The sequence below is a fragment of the Gracilinanus agilis genome, chromosome 4, assembly GCF_016433145.1.
Source record: "Gracilinanus agilis isolate LMUSP501 chromosome 4, AgileGrace, whole genome shotgun sequence".
NCBI classification, from domain to species: Eukaryota; Metazoa; Chordata; class Mammalia; order Didelphimorphia; family Didelphidae; genus Gracilinanus; species Gracilinanus agilis.
In genome coordinates, this window is record NC_058133.1 from 229,511,890 (window position 1) to 229,536,561 (window position 24,672).

General features: G+C 35.0%; 1 protein-coding gene across 2 annotated transcripts in view; it reads right to left on the bottom strand.

Moving 5' to 3' along the window:
* RPTOR (regulatory associated protein of MTOR complex 1) overlaps positions 1-24,672 on the bottom strand; it is a 547,237-nt gene that overhangs the window by 229,464 nt on the left and 293,101 nt on the right. For both annotated transcript variants that reach the window (XM_044676205.1, XM_044676204.1), the window contains exons 8-9: positions 3,584-3,684; positions 2,900-3,044 (exon numbers count right to left, since the gene is read on the bottom strand). In XM_044676205.1, coding sequence (XP_044532140.1) covers positions 2,900-3,044; positions 3,584-3,684 — 246 coding nt within the window. The remainder of the gene's footprint in view (positions 1-2,899; positions 3,045-3,583; positions 3,685-24,672) is intronic.

The window sequence follows — 24,672 nt, forward strand, 5'->3', positions numbered from 1 at the left end:
GTTCTCATACCAGAATGCTATAGGTGATTTTATTATATGACCTTAAGACTAGATTCTAGATCAAAATAACACTAAAAGGATCCTGGAGAAAAGGACAAAACTCGAATAATAGAAAAAACACAATTTCTCTAATACTGAAAAATGATGTTTTCTTAGCAATTTTCTATAGCAATAAACTTTTCCATTTACTAGAACTGTCAATTTGGTATCAATCACCTATTCCTATTCTCTAAGATTTTTTTCTCTCTCTGGCTCTACTAATTAAGAGATACTTTCTATTACTTTCTTTGCTCAATTTCATGATAGCCTATTCTTTTGAATTGAATTTGTGTATCCAAAGAAAATATGCAGTAAAAACAATACATTAAATATACATGGTTTGAAAACTGAGGAAGAGATGTTGCCATTTTTCTCATACTTTTAGTAGTAGCTAATAGCTTTAAATTTATCAATTTCCTTTATCAAATCTTTTATTAATTTGTTCTCCATTGGCTAGCATAACACCTGAAATCTTCACATTTTCTTCCTATTCAGAAGCAGGCAGTTGTTATTACTATTTTCTATTGATTAACTAGTTTTTAATTCATGACTAAATCAACACTGAAGTGACCCCTATACACATTTAAAAAAAAAAGAATTCTGACAAAAGGCTGATCTTTGATCCACCCACAAATGCTCTCTAGAGGACTATTAAAAAGCAGCCATGATTTTATTCTTTTAGGCAGTCAGGTTGGTTTGAGGTTCTTTTATCACTGTTGATAGAAATTTTAGAGTAACATTTTCTTATTCCTTGGCATTAAAAAAAAAAAACAAGAATTCCATAGGCTTTTCACAAAGGCTACATTAAAAAAATGACCTTATTTAAAGGATAATAGAAAATTAAATAAAAGGGTATGGTCAGTAGTCATGGATTTATCATCTTTGTGTGTATAACTCTCAAATCTATATATCACATCTAGTCTGGTCTGAGCTTACATCACCAACTAACTACCAATTCAATACTCAAATCTTGATATCCTATGGGCATCTCAAAATCAGAATGTCTGAAGCAGAGCTCATTATTTTTCCCATCCCTTTTTTCACAACATCATCTTTTCATTTGTTCAGGCAGTCAACCTTAAGATCTTCCTCAACACCTAATTCTTACTCATTCTGTATTTGTTTCCAATACAGATGATTCTGTTTCTATACTACTGGTCCTCTTCTCTTCACTTATACAGTGGCCATCTTAATTCAAGCCCTCATCACCTTGGTTTCCCTGCCAATCTTTGGTCTCCCACACTAAACCTTCCAATACAACTACCAAAACAATTTTCCTAAAGTACATTTTTGACCATTGTACTTATCCCACAACCCACAATAAGCCATTGGCTCCCTATTACCTCTAAGATCAAATATAAATTTCTCTATTCAAAACTCATCCCAACATTGTTCTTTTCTCCTTTTTAAGTCTTATTATACACCACTTCTCTCTGTGTATTCTATGGCCAGCTATATTAGCTATTTGGCAGTTTCTCACACATCACAACTTCCCTTTCTATCTACATGACTTCACACAGGCCAACCTTCATATTTAGAATACCCTTTACTGATCAGTTGTGTTGCTTGGAATTCTGAGATTTTTTTCCAGACTCAGCTCAATCTATACTCTTTGTCTATGGGATTTCCTAATGCTGAATTACTCCCAAGGTTATTTTATATTTACTTTTTATGTAACTTATATCTATATAGCTATATATCTCCTTGCTATATTCTTGACTAGAATGTAAGCTTCTGGAGGAGAGGGCAATTTGTATGCCACTAGTCAAGCAGAGCCTGACACATAGTGGGTGTTTTGAAAAGCTGGATGATTGATTGGTCTTCCATTTTGTTTAAATATTACTTTCTTCTATGTTGGATATAGATATAGTAGACTGTGCCATCTTTTTTTTTGTTTCTACATATTGTTGTGTGTAAGAGATTTTAGCAAGGGAAAATTTTTCTGTTTCAACTTCTGTTTTTTAGGATTCAGCACAAAGGCATGCTACATGTGACAGTTTCAGAGGAATGCAATAAAATACAGGAACCTCCTGATTTTCCATCTGTGAATTATGTGCAGCAAAGTTTTATATTTCACTGCCCCACAAAGGGCTTCTGAACTGCCTTCTAATCACTGAAAACTGATGTATTGTCAGGGAACGTAATTAATTTCATTGGGTTAAGGTAAAATTATTGCCAAAAAAATTAATCAAATATACTCCCACACCAAACACATGTGATGCACACTCTTTCAAATAACTGTCCTACTTTTTCAACTACTGATGCATATGCTGTCAAGAAAATTTCCTCATTGATTAATATTCAGGTACATAGTATAGAACTTCTTAATCAAACTATGTAGAAGGTTTTGCTGAAGGCGGCCAGATTTTAAGAATGAAAAGAAGAAATGAAGTGCTTTCATTCAAATTATCTACATTAACTTTTTTTCCCCTTAGTATGAAGAGGAGTTTCCCGGGTTCAGGGGAAAATCAATTAGATCAAGAAATACAGTTAAGGACTGACATTAACCCAGAATTTACACTTACATTGGGATCACAGGTACAGAGCAGAAGTTCAGGGGGTAACATATTTCCCAATCTCAATTCTGCCAACCTCAAGAATTCTTTTGCAGAAGGCCTGGTTCTTTTCCTACGTGTGGAAGAATTCTTAGGAGGAATCCCTGAGCTTCTTTCAGTCTCTTATGGAGGTAAATATAGAAATTATCCCAAGTTCCTTGTCACCTTTGTGAACATGTTCCTGGATCTCTAAAACTTTATTTAAATCTTCTCATATTTTTAACTCAAAGCAATGCAATTTTAGAAATTAAAAGATCAATTCTGTAATTAAGAAAGCAATAGATGTTCAGTAGTTGGAGACTTACCACATTGCATGCATATAGGTAGGAGGTAGGCGTGGACTGCTGACTGGGGTACAGTTATATGATCTCATGATCCTTTCTGCCAACAGAAAGTTACGAAATAGACTTGCCACCAAGAGATCCTGTCTGAAAAGCTTTTGGAAGAGATCTAAGGACAAATGAAAGATTTTGAATCAATATCAGCATGCAAAGTCTCTCTCTCTCTCTCTCTCTCTCTCTCTCTCTCTCTCTCTCTCTCTCTCTCTCTCTCTCTCTCTCTCTCTCACACACACACACACACACACACACACACACACACACACACACACACTCCCTAATCCCAAGAGAGAACAAGCAAGTTGAAACTAATATATACACTTTCTACTGCTCAGAAAAGGACAAACAAAACGAAGTGGCAATTCAGACTGTAACACACCAGAAGAAAGCCAGCAATTTAAAAGAAAATGGGTTCTGAATCTGGTGAGCAAATACTGGAGAAATCCTACACATGTATACTTTCTACCTTCTGACTGTGTCAGATGCTTCATTAGGTAACAGCATATAATTCCTACCTGACTTCCCTTGTGACCAAATGTGGACTTTACATGTTTTGTGTCCCTCCACCCTTCCCATGATACTATTCTAGAAGAGAACTTTGTACATTTTTTATTCACTAAAGAGATTCAGATAATTCCCTGACAACCTTACCCCTGGGCAGCACATTCCAAGCAATGGTATCCGTGATTGCTGTGAAGATCCAATTCAGTTCTCCCAAAGGGGTCCTTCTGTCATTAAGTCTGCCAGGAATCCTATAAAATATTGGATATTTTCATTAATATAAATCAGGGAGGGGGAGAAAGAAGGAAAGGGGAGGTGGTAGGGGAAGCAGAGGGAACATCACATGACAGAGTCCAGACAACATCAGGCACCTGTGCATATGAAGTGTAGGTCATCTAGTCTATCATCTCATTTCACCAATATCCAGGTTGACTAACTTGTCCAAGGTCATAACTTGCATTAACAATTAAGTATAAGAGATAGGTTTTAAACTTAGGCCTTCTAATCCTTTGGCTTCTTTGGAAGATCTTATTATGGCCTTTTGTCTTGCTTATGTTTTCTGTTATCTTATTCTGAAATTCAAACTTTTGCTTCTACAGAAAATATCTGCAAATAAACCTAGAGCTCACAAACTCAATGCTTATTTCTGGCCTTCTCTCCTGTTACTCCTCCCTTCACTGCCCCCATGACATGTCAAATCTTAATGATGATGAATGTCATTAGACAAAAAAACTGCAAAACAAGAGATGGCTCTGACCTTGCCGTAGTTAAATGATTAGTCACCACTAACAAATTGAAGAATCCAGATATTATCTTGGATTTAATACGATTTAATCTATCTTCCCAATTTCACCAAAATATTTCTTTTGTTATTTCTGTCAAGTTCCCTCAGTAATTCCAATATTATGCTTTACATTCTATACAGCTGAAAATGAGCTTCTTCTTCATTTTCAACTTGCTATCTAGCTTAATTTTATCCAGCTCTTAGCAATATAATATGATTAAAAATCTTTAATTAAAAGATGATTCTGAATATCTTCTCAACTTATTCATACTGTGCTTGCCTCCAAATTATGGATAGAAAGGAAATTCTTTCCACTTTCATATTTCAGTGCTACAGGATCTGAAGGCTGATGGGAAAACAAAACTCCTAATAGCTATCCATCTATCTCTTTGTTTTATTTAAAGAGAAAGTTTTACAATGGACTAGTCCAAAAGCTGGAGAATAGGATACATGCTACTTATAAAGTGTAAAAGTTTAACAGCACAATTTTACAGAACCCAGCTGAAGTAAATGGAAAAACCATTCCATGAGTGTTTAACAAAATGGAATCATTATGAAACCACACTAGATGGTTTCCCACCCCACCCCCTTTTTTTTCCCCTGTAAGACAATGGAATTTTTCCTATTTCCTTAGAGTTAGGGCTGCTTAACAGGATACATCAAAGGGGGGAAAATGTCACAAAGGAAGTGATGACATGATATAAAATTGAGCTTAAAAAGCAATACTGAGAGAAATTTCTACATCTCTAATTTCTGATATTTAAATATGGTATCCTGATAAAGGTCTTACAAATTCAGTCAATTATTAATTGCTCCTGTTAATGGATCCAGTAGCATCAAAAAATAGTTTTATTTGATTCTAGAATGCCTTGTATTGTTTATACTTGAATGTGGGTTTGTTCACTATTCTAGGAATTCTTAAACTTTAAAAGTGTGATCTAATTTGAAATCTGCTACTCTCCCCTTTCACTATGATTTCTAGAACTCCAAAATCAAAAAATCCTTTCACTGAAAACTTCTTCCTTTCTAGTTCTTACTTTACTGCATCTCCATCCCTGTCATATCCACTAATTGAGAATGTCCTGAACCCTCTTCCTTATAAGCAACTTACTTGGTGATCTCATTGGCTTCTATGGATTCAAATATCTTTGTGAAGATACACAGACATACAAACTATATAGATAGTTTGCAGCTATTTACTCTAACTATGTATCTACTATATACAGTAACAGATCTACTTTATAGAAACCTAGTATCTTCTATTTTCCAGTTCGATAGCACCAGCTACCTGTCAGTCATTTTGAAATAAATGTTTTACTGGCATCTCAAATTTAACAAGTTGGAAACAGAATGATCTTTTCTAATAATTCTTCCCTTCTCTCTACCCACTTAGTCATATGCTCTTTTCAACTTTATGCTTTTATCATCTCTCACCTGGACTACTGCCTCAATAGCCTCCTATTTAGTTTCCCTAATTCAAATCTTGCTCTTTCTATTCCAATACATCTTTCACATAGCTGACAAAGCAATTATACTCAAACGTAGTTCTGAAAATATGACTCATCTATTAAATAAATTTTAGGGGCTCCTTATTTCTTCTAGGACAGTGATGGTGAACCTATGGCATGTGTGCCAAAGATGGTACTCAGAGCACTCTCTGTGGGCATGTGGCTGCCTTGCCCCCAATCTACCTTCAAAGTTCATTACTAGAAAGGCAGAGGGACTTGAGCAAAGCTGCTCCCTTCCCCCTCTCCATTGTGCCTGAGGTCATTTTTTCACATCCTCTGCCCCTCTGCCCAATAGCCCAATGGGAGCCCACAGTGGGTAAGGTGGGCAGCTCATTGGACCACTCCCCTCCTTCTCTCTATACTCATTGAGAACATTCCTCACTTCAATAGCCCCTCTTCCCAGCAGTCCAATGGGAGTGCTTACGCCCTACCCTATGTGTGGTAAGGGGGGGGATACCCAGCATGTGGTGGGGAGAGGAGTATGGCACTCCATTTCTAAAAGGTTCACCATCACCGTCCTAGGTTAAAATATAAACCCTTATGTAGCATTTAATGCTTTTTTTATCCATCCTATCTTGCCAATTCTTTTGTACACGATTCATCCTTCATGCGTTCCATGGTTCAGCCATAAGGTTTTATCATTTCTAACATAATACTACTTAATGCTCAATCTCTATGACTGCATTGGTTTTCCCCTATGCTTAGAATACTATTTCTTCCTACTTTTTCATCTTAGAATCTCTGGGTTCCTTCAAGATTCAACTTAAGTACTATTTTATAAAGGAGGAATTTACCAGTAGCAAACCCTGCCTCCCCTACCCGTTGCCTACTATAGAGAGCCAGCTCTATATGGTAGGGGTTCTGAGTGGCGTTTGTGGCATCGGATTGTTAAGACAGGAAAAAGAAAATGAAACAACCAGACTAGTGGTTAGCCCATGTTGCTCCAACACTATGGGATTTCGACTTTATTTTATACTGGTTTCAAAGAACACAAAGAAAGAGTCACAGCTGTGAAGGGGTTACAAATCATACACAATCCATTAAAGTCTAAAAAGTAGAGATATAGGTACAAGGACAAGGGCCAAATTCCAACCACCAATTAGTAGGGGTTAATTCTGGGAGCAGAAATATATTACATGGAGATGTTTACTAATTGCGTTCTGCCTTGATTTACAGGTCTGCACCTGGTCAGATAGTCTGGACTAAATTGTCTGTCTAGGTCTTATCTAAGTAACATATTTTTTAGGGTTCAGGCTTCTTAATTATCAGGGAGAGAAATCGTTAACTCAGTAGCTGCTAGTCTGCTTAAGGACTCAAAGCTTTCCAATAAGAATATTGAGAAAGGTGGGGATCTAAAAATGAGTCAAAAGAAGAGCCTCAGATTTTTACCTTAGATGGCCCATTCTATCTGCATCTGACATGCAGTGCAGAAAAATCATACACACAGTTTTACTTGCCGATGATTTTGTAATGGGATCCAGATAAAACATCTATTACAGACTCTATTTCTCTAAATGACTCCTAATAGCCTCTTGGAGGGGTCAAGTTGTTTTTGGATTAACTTACCTGCTGGTACCAGAGCTTTTCAGGGCTCAGGTGACCAGGACCAAACACAAAAACTGCCTCAGCCTGGATTGGTCACGTAGGGAATCCAGATAACAGGCCCTAAATTTGACCCTATTTCTCCAATGGCTCTCAACAGCCCACCAAGTCCTAGTTTTGTTCTAGGGTTACACCTTCCATCCACTCTGTAAATGTGGTATAAACATATTTACATTCATCTTATCTTCTTCCTTGGCATGTTAGATACTTGAGAGGAGGGACTGTTTTTGTTTTTTCTTTGAATCTCAAGCATATAATATGTAATAGCTCTTATTAAATGTTTAATGATGAAATGAGTCAACAAAAGAGGAGATACAGTCATTAAAATAAATTAAAATTTAATATAATATGAAATACATTAAAAATAATCCCAAGATCATTGGTAAGAGTTTTAAAGCCATGCTTCTAAGAAACTGAAAAGAAGACTATCTTTTCAGTAGCAAAATGAGCTCTAATTATAGCTTCAAATGAGTATAAAGTAACCAACAAACAATTATTAAATGCCTGGGCTTGTTAAGACTGGGGATATTGGATGGCAATTTGGAACTATGCCCAAAGAGAGCTAAAAGATTGACTGCCCTTTGATCCAGCCATATCATTGCTGGGTTTGTACCCTAAAGAGATCATAGGGAAAAAGATATGCACAAAAATATTTATAGCCATGCTCTTTGTGGTGGCAAAAAAAAGGAAAACGAGGGTATGCCTGTCAATTGGGGAATGGCTGAACAAACTGTGGTATCTGTTGGTGATGGAATACTATTGTGCTCAAAGGAATAATAAACTGGAGGAATTCCATGTGAACTGGAATGACCTCTAGGAACTGATGCAGAGTGAAAGGAGCAGAACCAGAACATTGTACACAGAGACTGATACACTGTGGTAAAATCAAATGCAATGCAATGACCCAGGACAACTCTGAGGGATTTATGGAAAAGAATGCTACCCACATTCAGAGGAACAACTACAGGAGGGGAAACACAGAAGAAAAACAACTGCTTGAACACATGGGTTGATGCGGACATGATTTGGGATATAGACTCTAAATGACCACCCTAGTACAACTATCATTAATATGGAAATAGGTCTTGATTGATGACACATGACGAAACCAGTGGAAATGCTACGTCAGCTACAGGGGGAGAGAGTAAGAACACGAATCATGTAACTATGGAAAAATTTGTTTTCTAAAAAATAAAATTAAAAAAATATAAAAAATAAATAAAGACTCTGGGGATAAAAATACAATAAAATAAACAATTATTACTCACAAGGAGCTTACATTCTAAGAAAAGGAGAAAAAGACATGTATATGCAGGATAAGTATGAAGCAAATAAATACAAATAAATGCAAAGAAATTAACATAAGATAGTTATAAGAGGTTAGTATAAGGTAGTTTGTTTTTGTATAATATCATTATATTTAGAACTATGGAAACAGGTTCCAACCCTTTCAAAAAGATGAGAAAGTACCCCTTTTCAATGGTAACTGAGATGTGAGATTACCTTGCATATATTTCTATTTATTAACTTTATTTTTATCATGTTTATTAGAATGTTAGCTCCTTGCAATTAAGGATTTTTTCATTATTTTTTACTTATATAAGCCAGTGTCTTATATAAGTGCATGGCGTATTTCATAGTTTTTGTCACTAAATGATATGCAATCTCATCCATTTTAAATAGTGAGATATACTGTGAAAACTTGGCTACTCTCAGCAATGTAATGATCTGAGACAATCCTGAAAGACTTATGATAGGGAATGTTATCCACCTCCAAGGAAAGAACTGTTGGGAGTTGTCTTTCACATCAGTGTATTTATGGTTTTACTTTAGAATTATGCTTTTGTATGAGTTTGCTCTTACAATAAGGACCAATATGGAAGTGTGTTTTGCATGGCAATAAAGATAAAATAAACCAGTGAGATATATTACTATTTCCTAAGTGATGCAAAGTTCCCATAAATAGGAGAATCCATAGTTTATATACCATAAGAACAAACATATTAAATTCTTATTGAAAAAAAAAAAGTCCTGGCAAGGGGGAATCATTTGAGCTAAACTCCCTGAATCAGCCTATGAGAAATTACTTTAGAGAATTTGAGTTACCTCAACTGTGGACCCCCTCTCCAGTTATAACTCTCCTTTGTACCTATTTTATGAAATTAATATTCTTCTCATGCAGGCCTCATATATGCCAATCTTTTCATTTTCTACTTCTTCTAATAGTGGCATACTTCACATTTTGTATGTTTAAAATAAATTTCTATTTTATTTTTTAAATTGCTTTTATCTCTTGTTTAGTTAAGGATACATCTTCTATCTATAGCTGATTGATTACAGGAAGCTAAAAAGATGCTCAGACAACATTAATGCATCTAGAAAAAAAGAAATGGTTCAATGAGAAAAAAAATCAAAATTTTTTGATTCAGGTTAGGTATCTATATGTAAAAAATAAACATGTATAAGCCATTCCCCCAAAGGATAAATGATAAAAGGACATGAATAAACAATTCTCAAAAGAACTGAAAAGTATTCATAACCACATAAAAATTGCTCTAAGTCACTTATATGTAATATAATATATAATACACTAATACAATATAATACAATAATAATAAGAGAAATACAAACTAAAAACATGATGTTTCACTTCAGACTTTGTTGTTAATTGGCAAAATGGCTTTAAAATAGCAATAGTAGATGGTAGGTCGTTGTGGAAAGATTCAATAACTATTCCATTGTTGGTAGAGCTATGAAAGACTAAAGACATTTTGGAAAAAAATTTGGAATTATTGAAATAAAGTAACTAAAATGTCTATATTGTGGGAAATAAATTAAGGTAATGGGGTCACCAGGGAAATTATAAATAAACTGAGTGGTTTGTGGGAACACACACACTGGGATTTATGAGAGACTAGACCTGGACATTGAAGACTTGATCAGCCAAGCTGCTCCTAACTGACAAATGACAGTTAGCCAACTGTCACTCTGGCCAGAGGTCTTGAATTCAACAGACAAAGTAATAGGATATAATTGGGTTTAATTATGAACAACTAAAAGGTGGGATAGGGATATCTACTCTAAAACCTTAAATCTAATGACATAACCCACAGGGAAAGGAAAGACCTATTTCTACACTAACTTAGTAATCTAAACTGACAGGGCCCAAGGAGCAGTGGAGTCTCTGGGTGACTGCCTCAGACCTGGAACTTGCCAGGCTTGAGCAGCTCAGCTAGGGGCTTTGTGGCTTTGGGATTCTCACTGCAATCCACTGATGATCTCTGGATGCCAAGAGCCAAGGTAGTCTCAGGTACCAAATAGGAAGGGATTGCTTGAAATACTGTCTACCAGATTTCAAAACTTTTCTCCTCTTCCTTGGCACAGGACTGTTGATCTTCTCTCTCTGCTTGATGCCACCACTCAAGATCCCAGGGGAAAATCAGGATACAGGATGTCCTTTTACTCTGAGTGCTCCCAGGGCTAACCACAGTTTGTGTTAACCCCCAATGGAGTCCTTCCCAGAGCACAAGTCACTTCTTCCTGCTCCCTCATTCCATCCTGGAATTCCCAGCTCCAGCTCTTTCCTGCTATGTACTTAATACCTAATCAATAACTAATCTTATCTTCCTCACAAGCCGTTAATAAGAAAAACAGTACCGAAATACTCTAAATATTAATAGCAGCTCTTTTTTATGATAGTTAAGAAATGGAAACAAAGTAGATGCCTATCAGTTGGGGAATGGCTGAACAAGTTGTGATATATGAATGTAGTGAAATACTATTGTGCTGTAAGAAATGATAGGTATGATGAATACAGAGAAGTTTCTTTATAAATTCATGAGGAACAAAGTAATCAGAGCCAAGAAAACAATATACACAATGATTCCAACAATGGAAATGGAAATGACACATTAAAAAGAAACTACTGTAAATGTAATAAAATCATAAAGAACATATGGGGCTTAAATGACGAGACATGAGAAAACACCACCATCTATCCCTTTGGGGAAGTGGGAAATTCATGGGTGTTATTTTGTATTGTATTGATATGTTGAAAAAGCCCAAAACAATGTACAATCAGTTATGCTGATTTTTTTCCCTCTCCAAAAAATACTATTTGTCAGATGGGATAAATCTTTGCAAGGAGAGAAGGGAGGAGGGAGCAGGATACATGTTACAAGGTAGTGATGTAAGAAATAGAAAATATCAATAAAATTATTATAAAAATAAAATTAAGTAACTATTTAATACTTAAATAAGAGCAGTTTAGATAATACAGGTCAATTATTCAGAAATTATTGCTCACTTTGAAAAAATTCTGAGAGTAGAGGGATAGAAAAAAGGGGTAGTAAATGGAAAAAGTATTATCATGAACAAGAATAGCAGCATTTATTGAATACTTACTTTATGAAAGGCACTACAGTAAATGCAGGGGATACAAAAATCAATATATTAAAAATGGATTACTAGAGAATGCTGATGAAAGAATGCATATGAAGGCATGGGATCATAAAGGATTATGTTACAGCTAAAGGACATAATAAAAATTTTAAAATATAAGAAATTATGAAAAGACTCTTGTGTCTTTATGTAATTTTTAGGAAAAATGCATACTGAATTTTGTCAATGTTTTTTCTACATGTTCTGAGGTATTTACATATTTTGAATATTTTTGCTTTTAGTATGATTCATTATATTATTTCCCAAATTTTCAAATCATATTTGCATCCTATACATAAAGACAAATGGAACATAGTGAATAATTAACTAGACAAATTGTTATAGTCTTTTTTGCCAGTATTTTATTTAAGTCTTAAATCAATATTCACTAATAATATTTGTTTATAGTTTTTTTTTTACTTTATCCTCTCCTAGTTTAGGTATTAATCTCCATAAAAAGGAGTCTGACAGAATATTTTCTTTCTCTGATTGAGAATAAGTTGTATAGTATGGGGGTTACTTTAAAAAATGTTTATATAATTCTGCTTTAATATATGTAGCGCATACCTTTTTTTTTTTTGTGAGAAGGAGGAGGGGTTGTTTCTTTATAGCTAGTTCAATTTCTTTTTCTCAAACTGGATTATTTAACATCTCTGTAAGATGTTACCTTGGATATTTTACGTGTCTATATTGATTTCTATTAAAGCATTTTTTTTCTATTGGTTTCTTGGCTTTACCAGCCTAAAACGGACTTTTTTCATTTTTTCTGTTGTGATTATGCATGACTTATTTTTTATTTTATTAATTCAATTTTGTCCCTCTTTTAAAAAATATAAGAGTATCTTAAACAAAAACTTTATAATACTTTGAAAATAAATTTTCTTTTGGAAACTGTCATTTTGAAAACCAAGATTTGTTCCTCTGGTAGACTGGTTCTATTTAAATATAGAAATATGCTAACCTTACTGATTCCCTCTTATTTTTAATGAAACTTGAAATTAAAACAGTTCAGAAATTGCTTGTTTCAGGCTTCTTTCTGCACCAGAACACAGAGAATGTCAAAACACTACCCACTCTTGGAAATCACATGTAATTCCTATCTCAGTGCCAGTAGATGGAAACACCGAAGATCAAACAGAAAGAGAGAAATTATTTGTTTTTAAAAGCTTCTTTATACCCCCAAATTATATACTTTAACATTCTAAATATCTTACAAAATTTAAATTCATAGTTATTAATCAGGGGTTGAATGTTTCATTGTAGTATCTTAGGAGCAAGAAGACAAATTTCCAGCAGAATATTCCCATTTTGTGAGTCATTAACCCTACCCTTAAAGATGTAGCATGGCAAAGTGAAGAGAAACTTGTCTAGGAATCAGGAAGACCTGAGTGGAAGTCTTTTCTATGGCAAATAATGACTATATACTCCTGCTGATCTGAACAGATAAAGAAAATTCCTCCCCTGCCAGGGAAACAATTTTTTATTTAATCTATGAGTTTTAGCAGACTGACTTCCAAACATTTAATGCATTTTGTTCTAGTTTTGAATAGGATTTGTCTTTTTGATATCACCTCCTGGATTTTGTAATTATTATACAGAAATGCTGTTAATTTATGTGGAATTATTTTTCTTGACTTTTGTCTTTACTAATTAATAATTCTTCAGGATTTTCAAAGGAAACAATCATGTTATCAGCAAATAGGAATGGTTTTTGTTTTCTCTTTGCCTACTGTGAATAGTCAAATTTCTTTTCTTAGGGCTATTTCTACAACCTCTTTAACAATATCAAATAATAGTAGGGAGAGAAAAGGGATCCTTGTTTTTTTACTCTGTATTTATTGCAAAAACATGTAGTGTATTGCCTACAATTAGTGAGGTGCTTTTTCTTTCCCAAAGCATAAAAGAGGTTACTACTTTGGCAAACACTTTTTGTGTGCGTGCATATACTGTGATTTTGGAGTTTTCCTTTTAATATGATTACATATGTTTGTGGTTTTTCTAATTTTGAACCCTCCTTACATATCAGGCATAAATCTAATTTAGCCTTTCAATAGTGAATGATTTCCAGGAGGAAAGGTAGATAAGTAGACTAGAAAAAGAACTAGAAGCAAATAAATGGAACTAATTAGATTAGTTTAATTAATTACCTAATTAATTAAAATTTAAGTTCTTGGGAAAGAACTCCTTTTTCAATAAAACTTCTGAGAAAATTGGAAAGCATTCTGATAGAAACTAAGCTTAGACTAATATCTTATATCATATTCCATAATTAACTAAAGACAGACATTATCTGAATGTTATATAATAAAAAAGTAGAAGAGACGTTAACTTTCATGGTTAAGAATAGCTATGTTCTTTTTTTAACCCTTACTTTCTACCTTGGAATCAATACATAGAAGAGTGATAAGGGCAGTAATGAGGGTTAAGTGAATTGTTCAGGGTAACATATCTAGGAAGTATCTGAGGCCAGAATTGAATCTAGCCCCTCCCATCTCTAGGCCTGGCTCTCAATCCACTAAGCTACTCAGCTGCCCTATATATATTTTTAAATAAAAAAGGCATAAAGGCAATTGTAAAAGTAAAAACAGAACTGTATAAATAAAATTATTGCATGTAGGATAAGAAAGCAATCAAATAGAAAAATATTTATATAAAATCTCTCAAATAATGAGAATAGGCAATTAAAAATATAAAGTAGATAAAATCAATCATACTAGAGTTAAAAAGGGAAGTAGTTAATTGAGGTGGAAATCTCTGGTTTAAATATCTCTGATAAGGATTTGATATATAAAGTATAGAGATAAATATATGAAACTAAAAGATTTGCCAATAGGCAAATAGTCAAAAGATGTGAAGAAACAGTTCCTAAAACAAGAATTACAAACTATTAAAAATCATATGATGTGTTAAAACCAGTGGAAATGTGTGTTGGCTATGTGGGGTGTGTGTGTATGAAGGGGAGGATTGAAGGGGAAAGTAAAAACATGAATCATATAACCATGGAAAATTTTTCTAAAAAATAAAATATAAAAAAAATCATATGATGGAATGTGCCAAATCACTAATAATAACAAAAATGCAATTCAGAAGAACTCGGAGATTATACTTCACATCTAGAAAATAGCAAAGATGGGAATAATTGATGTGGGGGTGTGTGTGAAAAAAATAGCAACATTTGTATATTATTTGTGGAGCTATTAATTAATACAATTATTTTAGAAACCAGTTTGGAATTATGCAAGGAAAGTGATTAAAATGTTCAGACCCTTTGACTCAGAAATTTGACTACTAGGGATATACCAAAAGGAGGTTGATAACAATAAGAAAGGTTTTATACATTTCAAAATTTTGAATCAGTACTTTTTGTGACAGCAATGAAATGGAAACAAAATAGAAGTCCATCAATTGGAAAACTGGCAAAATAAATGATGGTAAATGAATGCCCTAGAACTGTGGTGATGAATCTAGAACACGTGTGCCAGAGTTCATTAGTTAGAAAGTCAGAGGGACATAGGGCCAGTCTGCTCTCTTCACTCTCTCCACATATACCTGAGGACATTTCTCACACCACCCACCCTTCTAAAATGTTCGCCATCACTGTCCTAGAACACACTTTATTTTTAAAATGATGAATATGATGACTATGGAGAAACATGGAAGATGTATATGATCTAATACAGAGCACAATATGAAAAGCCAAGAAAACTATATATGCAATTAATACAAAAATATAAATAGAAAGAATCAGAAAACAATTGAAAATGAAGATTTCTCAGAATTTTCCAATGCACTGGTTATTTTTATTAATATTTATTTGTTATTAAAATTATAAATATTATTATTTATTCCTGTTCTTTAAAATTATCTGTTATATGATGGGTCTATGGGAGGAGGGAAAATGTTAGAAGAAATTCTGGAAATGCAAAAAACTAAAACAATTTTTTAAAATTTATATAAACACACACATATACACAGAAGATTCAAAGGTTCAAGGACAGAGGAATGGGGATTCACCAGAGAAAAAATATGATTAGCCAATAGAAGATTTTGTATTATTTTCAATAAGGGACACTTTGTATCACATTTATTAATTTGCACACTTGTCTGTATACATTCCTGAAAACTAATTAGATGCTCTTGAATGGGGCAAGGTGCTACAGTGAAAAATAACAAAAACTGAATTGGCTATTAATTAGGTTATATCTCCTTGGGAAAAAATGATAATACTCTCTGGTTCTCAGGTTCCTCTTCCATAAAATGAAAAGATTAGGCAAAATGAGCCTCAATATTCCTTCCAATTCTAACATTGAGTGATACCATTTGCCCCCCTGATTTTCATTCACAGATTACTTTCATGGTTCTTGATTCATAATTTACTGGAGAAATCTTTTTAATTTAACTATTTTGAAGAATTCCTGAATTAAATACATATATATTTGAAGACAATTTTGAAATAGAGAAAAATATTAGAGAGTTTTTGAAAAAGACAAAAAAAATATGCCTTATTGTGGTATGGAGGTGACCTTGAATTCTTAAGCACCATGCAAGCCAAACACAGTCTCAGACAAGTCCATACTAAACTAAAAAGTTGTTGGATGATTTGTGTCAACAGGCCAAGGTAAGCGTGAAGAATTCTGTCATCAAGTGAGCTGTAGAGTCAATTTTTGGACCACAGTAACTTTTAAAGTCTGCTTACTTGGGTGCTCTATAATTTGGATTGTGATCTATAATGTATAAGGAATATCTATTCAGATGAAATCGTAGATAGTTGGGGAATTAAAAATTATTTATGTTGTCATCATTTGATTATAGGGTGTTTTAAATTATTGTGTGTTCAACCCAAATAGTTTTGTGAATTACTGTTGTAAATGTTGTAATTTGTTTTAGAAAATATTTTAGGCTCCAGGCAAAAGTACCTTTTCAACAAATTTTCATTTATGTTTAATTTTGTACAATTATAGTCTGAAAGACAATTTGTAAAATTTCTCCCTTTCAAAAATGTACACTGCATCTAAACAGGAGATAAATTTTCATAAGCAAATTAGTACTTGCATATCTTACATGTCTCACCCACCCCTGCATTTTTGCCTCTTAAAAGTCTTAGATTTAATTCAAGGAAAGCTTCAAGTGGACTTCCTATAGAAACTTTTTTGTTATGCTCCTAGTTTTTTAAATTTTGGGGAAAAATCCAAAAGTTGATTACTTAATTAAAATCCCCTCCATGGTAACATGATTCATGTTTTTTCCCTCCTTTTCCCCTCCCCCCCTCCTGGAGTCAACAAGCAATTCCACTGGGTTTTATATGTATCATTGTTCAAAACCTATTTCTTTACTATTACTATTTGCAATAGGATGATCATTTAAAGTTAACATCCCCAAAAAGATCCTGATCAAACCATGCGATCAGTCATAGATTTTTCTTCTTCATTTCAACTCCCACAGTTCTTTCTCTGGATGTGGATATGCTCCTAATTTTTATTTATTTCTTCCTTCTTGAAATTAATATCTATATACTTATCTGTTTGTCCACTGAATCCCCTCAATATTAATGAATGTTACCAATAAGGGGAAAATTTAGGCAATCAAGTGTACCCTTCTAGTTATGCCTCTTAATATAGACTTGTATTAATATTTGTTTATAGCAGCCAGATAGGTAATGTTAATCAATTTATATATTTAGCTATAACAGAGCCATGCTTAAATAGAAGGTATTTCCATTAGGCTTATTAATAGGAAAGAATAAAATTACAAGCATAATAGTCTCGAGAATTCTCATAAAGCTGGTAAAAGCTAATAACTTAGAAAGCTAAAGCTTTCTTAATGTCATGTTTATATATCATATGACCCTTTCTAAGATATATTCATATTATAAAGCTAAATCTTTATGTAACTTTAAACTATTGTGGCTATTATATAACAATTTAAATTTTGTTAACTGATTATTTTTTAACTATCTAAAGTGTTTAGGAGTCTTTTTAGATTAAAAGACATAAAATAAGAATAGAGGATTAAGTGAAAACAAAGCAATGCTGTATTCTGGGATTTCAGAAAATAATTCTGTCAATTAATATGTGTACAGAATGTAGCAGGAGTTGTAGGTATGGCTGTTTGAGGTTGCTGTTGTACAATATCTTGTCCACTTTATTTTGCCAGACACCTGGGAAAGGGGTTCCTGATGGAAATATCCCTCAGCAAGCTAATGATACCAGAGAAATCAAAATGATGGATGCTCTCTGTCAGTTCTAATGTAAAAGTGATTCAAGAAAATTGGAGCTCCCTTACTCTCATAAAGGAGAAACATTCATTGAAACAAGACATATGGCACCATCACCAAACCAATTATTCCCTTTCCTCCAAAAAAAACCCTGAAAACTAGCTTCATAATATTCTGATAGTTTTGTTAATAGAGTATATGTTTTACTGAAATTTCTCACTATTCAAAGTGCTATATTTAAAAAAATAGGGCGTGGTTCTTTCAATTGCTCTTAATCCTCACCCCAAAATCTTTAGACCAGGTATGGGCCTTCAGCTTTTTTACTCTGACAAAGGAGAAGAAAAGAATTAGCCCACACCTGGGATGGAGCCTAAAGAAGTTTAAGAGTCTATTTAGGTTAAAAGGTATAAAATAAGACGAGAGGATGAAATAAAAACACAGCAATGCTGTGTAGTCAGATCAATGAATGATAACCAGGGGTGACCCTACAAAGCTCAGACCAAGTGGTTATATATGAGGCCTTATCCTAGATCAGACTGCTCAGGGCTCTGTGAAGTTGGAATATGTTAAAACAAACAGCAAAATACATAATTTTACAACCAAGAATTTCTTAATGAGCAAAGCAGGGTTTATTGTGGGAAAAACAATGCACTTTTAATGAAATAGAAGTTTTCTTAGCATTATAAAAAGACCAAAGCTGAGTAGAAACTCTGAAAAATAACTCGAGTCAAGAGACACACAAAAAGGTAAGTTAAATATATGTAAGCAATTAGAAGGACTACCAATAAAATTTTGCTTTTATAAAAAGTACTTATAAGCAACCTTCTTATTTATCTATTTTAATATTTTAACATTTCCTAGGAGTCAGTCATACTTATTTACATGAATTCTACAAATTCATTTTCTGTTTTAAAAAAAAAAATCAGGAAAATCTCACTTCAGTCATATAGCTTTAAGTACTTAATATATAATTAAAAAAAATTTTTTTTAAACCCTTAACTTCTGTGTATTGAAGTGGTAAGGGTGGGCAATGAAGGTCAAGTGACTTGCCCAGGGTCACACAGCTGGGAAGTGTCTGAAGCCGGATTTGAACCTAGGACCTCCCGTCTCTAGGCCTGACTCTCAATCCACTGAGCTACCCAGCTGCTCCCTTAATATACAATTTTTAAAAGATCAGTAAAATATTTCAACATTCATATATGCAAAATAACAGCAGATATCTACCTCACTTTGCTGAATTAAATCCATTAAGTTCAAGTACTAGCCCCATCACCTAAATTATCACCTTACTTGTCTTGGGATTCTGCCACAGTTTTCATTTCTTTCAGTTCAAGATCATTGCCTTTGACAGAGAAAACAGTCCATTTATAAATTGCCTAGCCACCCAACCAGTGGTCCCACCCTTTCCTTTTCTAATTTTCTAGATCACAATATAATTATAAAAAGAACATTTATGATATAATTGTCCTCCTCTGTGAAAATTGTTCCTCCTCTTCCTCCTCCTCCTCTTTCTTCTTATCAAAAGCATATCCTTCCACTGAACCTAAGAATCAGACTTCATATCTGGGATTTTGTGCAACTTGCACTTTATAATGGAGAACAAACTTGGCATCTTTTATTAGTAGTTACAATGTCTTATTTAGTTTTTTTAAAGTTCATTTTAAAGATATTATATAAGTGCCTAATTTTTCAATCTTAATTCAAATTGCTTTTGTACTATTCTTGATATACTTACTACATAGCATGTTTTGATTGTGTTATTCATTTGTTTTGTTTAGGTAAGTATATCAAACTAGAATTTTTGAAATGTAAATATATGATTTTATTAAATAAAAGTCATGTAAAATTTAAAAAAAAAGATTCAAGCTATGAGTTATATTCTACCAAGACTATGAACAGGATAACTATCACTGTGTATTTATTCCCTCATTTGTATTTCTGCCACTAGTATCTCAACATATGATTATGTTCTTATTGCCTCAAGAAGACATTGTCATAATCACTAAATTGGCCTTTCCTATATTGCCTCTAGGGAAGTTTGGGTGGTTCATTGGATAGAGAGCAGTGATGGGCAAACTTTTTAAAGAGGGGGGCCAAAGGAAAGGAAACACTCATCTGTCAGTCTGTTTCTAAGGCAACTCTTTTGAAGTTTCATTGTATTGTATCTGACTCATTGTATTCGTCAAATTAGGAATAATGGTGCCCAGTGGGATAGAACATTTCAGGGGGCCCCCACATCTGGCCCAAGGGCTATAGTTTGCTCATCACTGGGATAGAGTGCTAGATTCTGAAAGACTCATATTCCTGAGTTTGAATTTGGCCTCTGGCACTTATGAGTTGTGTGACCCTGGGCAAGCCACTTAACCCTGTTTGCCTTAGTTTCCTCATCTATAAAATGAACTGGAGAAGGAAATGACAAAACACTCCAGTATCTTTGCCAAGAAAACCCCAGATGGGATCACAAAGAGTCAGACACAAGTTAAAAACAACTAAATAACATTATTCAAATCACCATTTCATTCCAGAATAAGCTTTCTAAAGTAAATGAGCTAGTAACTTTTATGATTTCATCCTCCCCAAACCCTTCCAATGAAACAATACAGTAGATAAGCCTCAGTTGATGTCTGGGTTCAAATTCTGCTTTAGAAACATATGAGCTGAATGATAACGGGTATCACTTAATTTCTTCTAGGCTTCTGTAAAAAAGAGGCAAAAACTCAATCATCATTAAAGTACCTTCTAACTCTAAATCAGTGGGTCCCAACCTTTTTTGGCCTACTGCCCCCTTTCCAGAAAAAATATTACTTAGCCCCCTGGAAATTAATTTAAAAAAATTTTCAATAGCAATTAATAGGAAAGCTAAATGCACCTGTGGCCATCACTGCTCCCCTAGTTCGCTGCAGCACCCACCAGGGGGCGGTAGCGTCTACTTTGGGAATCACTGCTCTAAATCTATGATCATTTCCTGACCAACCTGACCAACTGCCCCTTCTATTACTCAACAAATTACGGAACTACAAGCTCAACTTGAGTATAGCTCAAGTTGAATGGACAATATGGAGGAGAGTTTAAGGGAGATAATGGCTTTTATGAATAGTATTGAAAAGAATTTAAAAAAAAAACAAAACCCAGAGTAAGGGAGATTTATCTCTACATACCTCTTCATTATCAGAATCTCTGTCCCACCCTGCCCTACAAAATTTTGCTCCTCCCCTTACTCAACACATTCCTCACCCAGCTCCTTAGACTGTCACATCCTCTACTGAACCCATTTCTCCAGCTTCCTCCACATTCCCTACTCAACCCATTTCTCTTTTTGCTTCCTGGAAAGAAGTTATCAATTGTCATTTCTTTTCTATTGTTTACTCATATTTTTTCCTTTTCTCTGCTAGATTAATAAGGTGGATTTAATGAGCTTTGATGAAAGATCTTCTCCCAGCTAGCAATGGAGGTTTGTATTTAAGTTCTCTGCAGCCTATGGGGGAGGGGTATTGGAGTTTCCCTGCCCTCTTAAGACTTTTTGTCTATCCAATTGATGGGATTAAACCTGGATTAATCTGTATTGCTTAAGGTGCCCTGAAGATAAAACCTAGAGAGAAGGAAAAAAAAAAAAGTAGGGAGACAAGATGGAGTAGGGAGACAAGATGGAGTGTTTTCCCTGGGCCATCTAGCAGTAGGGTCCCTCTGCTCTGTCCTGCTGTCAGACCTGGTTTTCTTTCCTCTTGAAGCCCTTTGTTCTCTATCTCAGTATGGTAAATGCCATAGGTCTAAAGTTTTGCTCCATCTAAGCCGCCATCTTCTGAGGGTTTCTGCTGTGTTTCTCTGGCTTTCTCTTCTAGCCACCTCCCTGGTGCCTGTGTTCAACTCCCCTAGTCTGGTGCCAGCAAGGCCCACCCGCCCACCTGGAGATTTCAGGGGCCACTGGAGACTCTGCACAGCCTGTGGGGGAGGGGTCCTGGGATTCTCCTTCTATACCCTCAAACCCAACAGTTCAAGAATTCAAGCCTTTTTCTTGGTGTACCTCTTCAGCTGTCCAGCAGCAGGATCCCCCTGCTTTGTCCCATTGTTGTTAGATTTGGCACTCTTTCTTCTCGAAGGGCTTTGCTTTTTATCTCAGTGTGTAAAGGTGTGGAGGTTTTAAGATTTGCTCTGTCTAAGCTGCCATCTTCCCAAAATTCCCCCCACCCATTTCTCATCTCATTTTGACTGTTGCCCCAGTCCATGATGCCTCTAATTCTTCCTCCTCTACCCCAGCCCCTCCCCACTATTCTCAATTTACCCCTCCCTCTGTTATTTTACCTACTGCTACTCCTACCCCTCCCTTTCACAACCCCTCTGAAAACCAAATGGGGAACCTACAGGCAGAAACACAAAATAATATAACTAAAAGCTTATTCCCCTTAAGGGAAATACTCACCTTCAATAAAAGTAGGGAGTTGGTGTCTATCAAACACCACACACCTTTCAACCCCCTAAGATTTAGATAGATTCAAAGAACATATTCCTACTTTTGAGGAAGAGTCAATCTTAATTATGAAAAAATTGGAGAAAATATTACAAATTTTTGACCACAATCTGATGGATGTTAAAAATCTATTAGAAATGTTTCTGACAAAAAGAAAAAAACAAAATCATCTCTTTTGTCAATCAGAAATAAGGTAGGGGAGAAATTAATTGGCCAACCGAAAATCTGCACTGGAACCCCAGTTCTGAACCAGATTACAGAAAACTATACCAAGGCAGAGAAGCATTATTAACAGCCATGAAAGCTTGCTCTGATAGGCCTGAAAGCTGGCCAAAATTTGGGGAGACTAAACAAGAAATCAATGAAACCCCTTCTCAGTTTATGGACAGACGTATTGAGGTGGGTAACACGTATATAGACTTTGATTTGTCCAGAGAACAGGATATTAGATAAATACACAGACAATTTGTTAAAAATTGTTGTAAAGTTGTCAAAGATTACTTCAGAAGTAGCTGCCTGAACTGGGACTCTATGGATCTTGAGGAATTGAGAAGGGTAGCAGTTGTAATGATATTGTGCAAAGCAATACGGAAAGCAAGATGATGGACAGTTACCTGATTAAAACATTGAATGGACTGAGTCTGGCAGGGACTAGTTTGTACCAAATCAGTTGATGCTCAAGTATAAAAGGGAGGATTTGAACTGAAACAGGGTCTCAATCTGAGATATCTGGGGTAGTGGGAGCTTTGTGGTGGTGGTGAGGGTAAGCCTTAAGTCAACTTGAATTACCAGCAAACTCCACTATCTCACAGTCCCTGATCCTATGATACCTTTATACTGAGTAACCTGGTCCTGATTCATACTTCAAGAAAAAACAACATCCTTCAGCAAATAACCTGATTTGGGTGAGCCAGTTTGGCCTGGCCAGATTGGCAACTGGCAATTATCAATTAACAACTGATAATCCTGATTACCTTTAATTCAAGTACCATCTCTGTCAGCATTAGCTTAGATCAAGAACTTCCTGTTTCCCTCCTTCCCAGTTATTTACCCTGCTCCCCTCCTGAGCCTGAAGCACATTAAATCTTTGAACTTACCTAGATTGGTGTCAACTCTATCTTGAGGCTTAGTGATTGTATCCCTGGGACATTTGAGGGAAAGGAGAATAGTAACATTCATAGCAAGATATAATCTGCAGTCAAATTCTAGTGTTATCCTACTAGGCCAGATTAGTTAGTTAGAAGTATCTGTACAATTCTATTCACAGATTCTTCATTTGGCTGGCTATTCTGGGACACTGTTATTCTGAAGCTGAGTTTAGCAGATTCAATACAATTAGCTTGTGGGGCCCTTTGTGTTTCACTATCACAACTTAAGTGTTACACTTAGGTATCTCAAACACACACACACACACACACACACACACACACACACACACACACACACACCCAGCTTCAGCTCCTCATATCACCAGGACCATTATAACACAGTCTTTGTTTTTAAGGGCCATACACAAAGGCATGAGGAAAACAGTGAAGCTTTAAAGACAGAAAATAAAATGCTAAGAGAAAAACTGAAAAAACTGGGGAAAGATCATAGCTCCTCTTCAAGAATCTAACTATTGATCCCTTACCTGCCACTTCTGTGAGAAGAAGAACCATAAAATGACAAACTGTAGGAATTCGTTAAGAGTAATCAGAAACCAGTTGAATAATAACTCTGGAAATTATGAAAGGAACAATAATTATAATAATGATTCCAGGAATAAAAACTTTAGAAGTGATAAAATAAGAATTGGGGAAGATGATAACTCATACCAATTGACCCAACAACAATATATAAAAAGTGGAGCTTGCCCCTGAACTACTCAGGGGGCTAATGCCCCTCAGGGGGAGCCCAAGGAAATGCCCAAGCATCTTTATGAAGATGCTATGGGGGGAGTAATGGACTTCTGTACTAGCAGCAATGCAATGACCCAGGACAATTCTGAGGGATTTATGGAAAAGAATGCCACCCACATTCAGAGGAAGAACTACAGGAGTGGAAACAGAAGAAAAACAACTGCTTGAATACATGGGTTGAGGCGGACATGATTGGGGATGTAGACTCGAAACTACCACACCAATGCAACTATCAACAATTTGGAAATAGGTCTTGATCAATGACACATGTTAAAACCAGTGGAAATGTGCGTCGGCCATGGGTGGGGGGAGTGCGGGGGGTGAA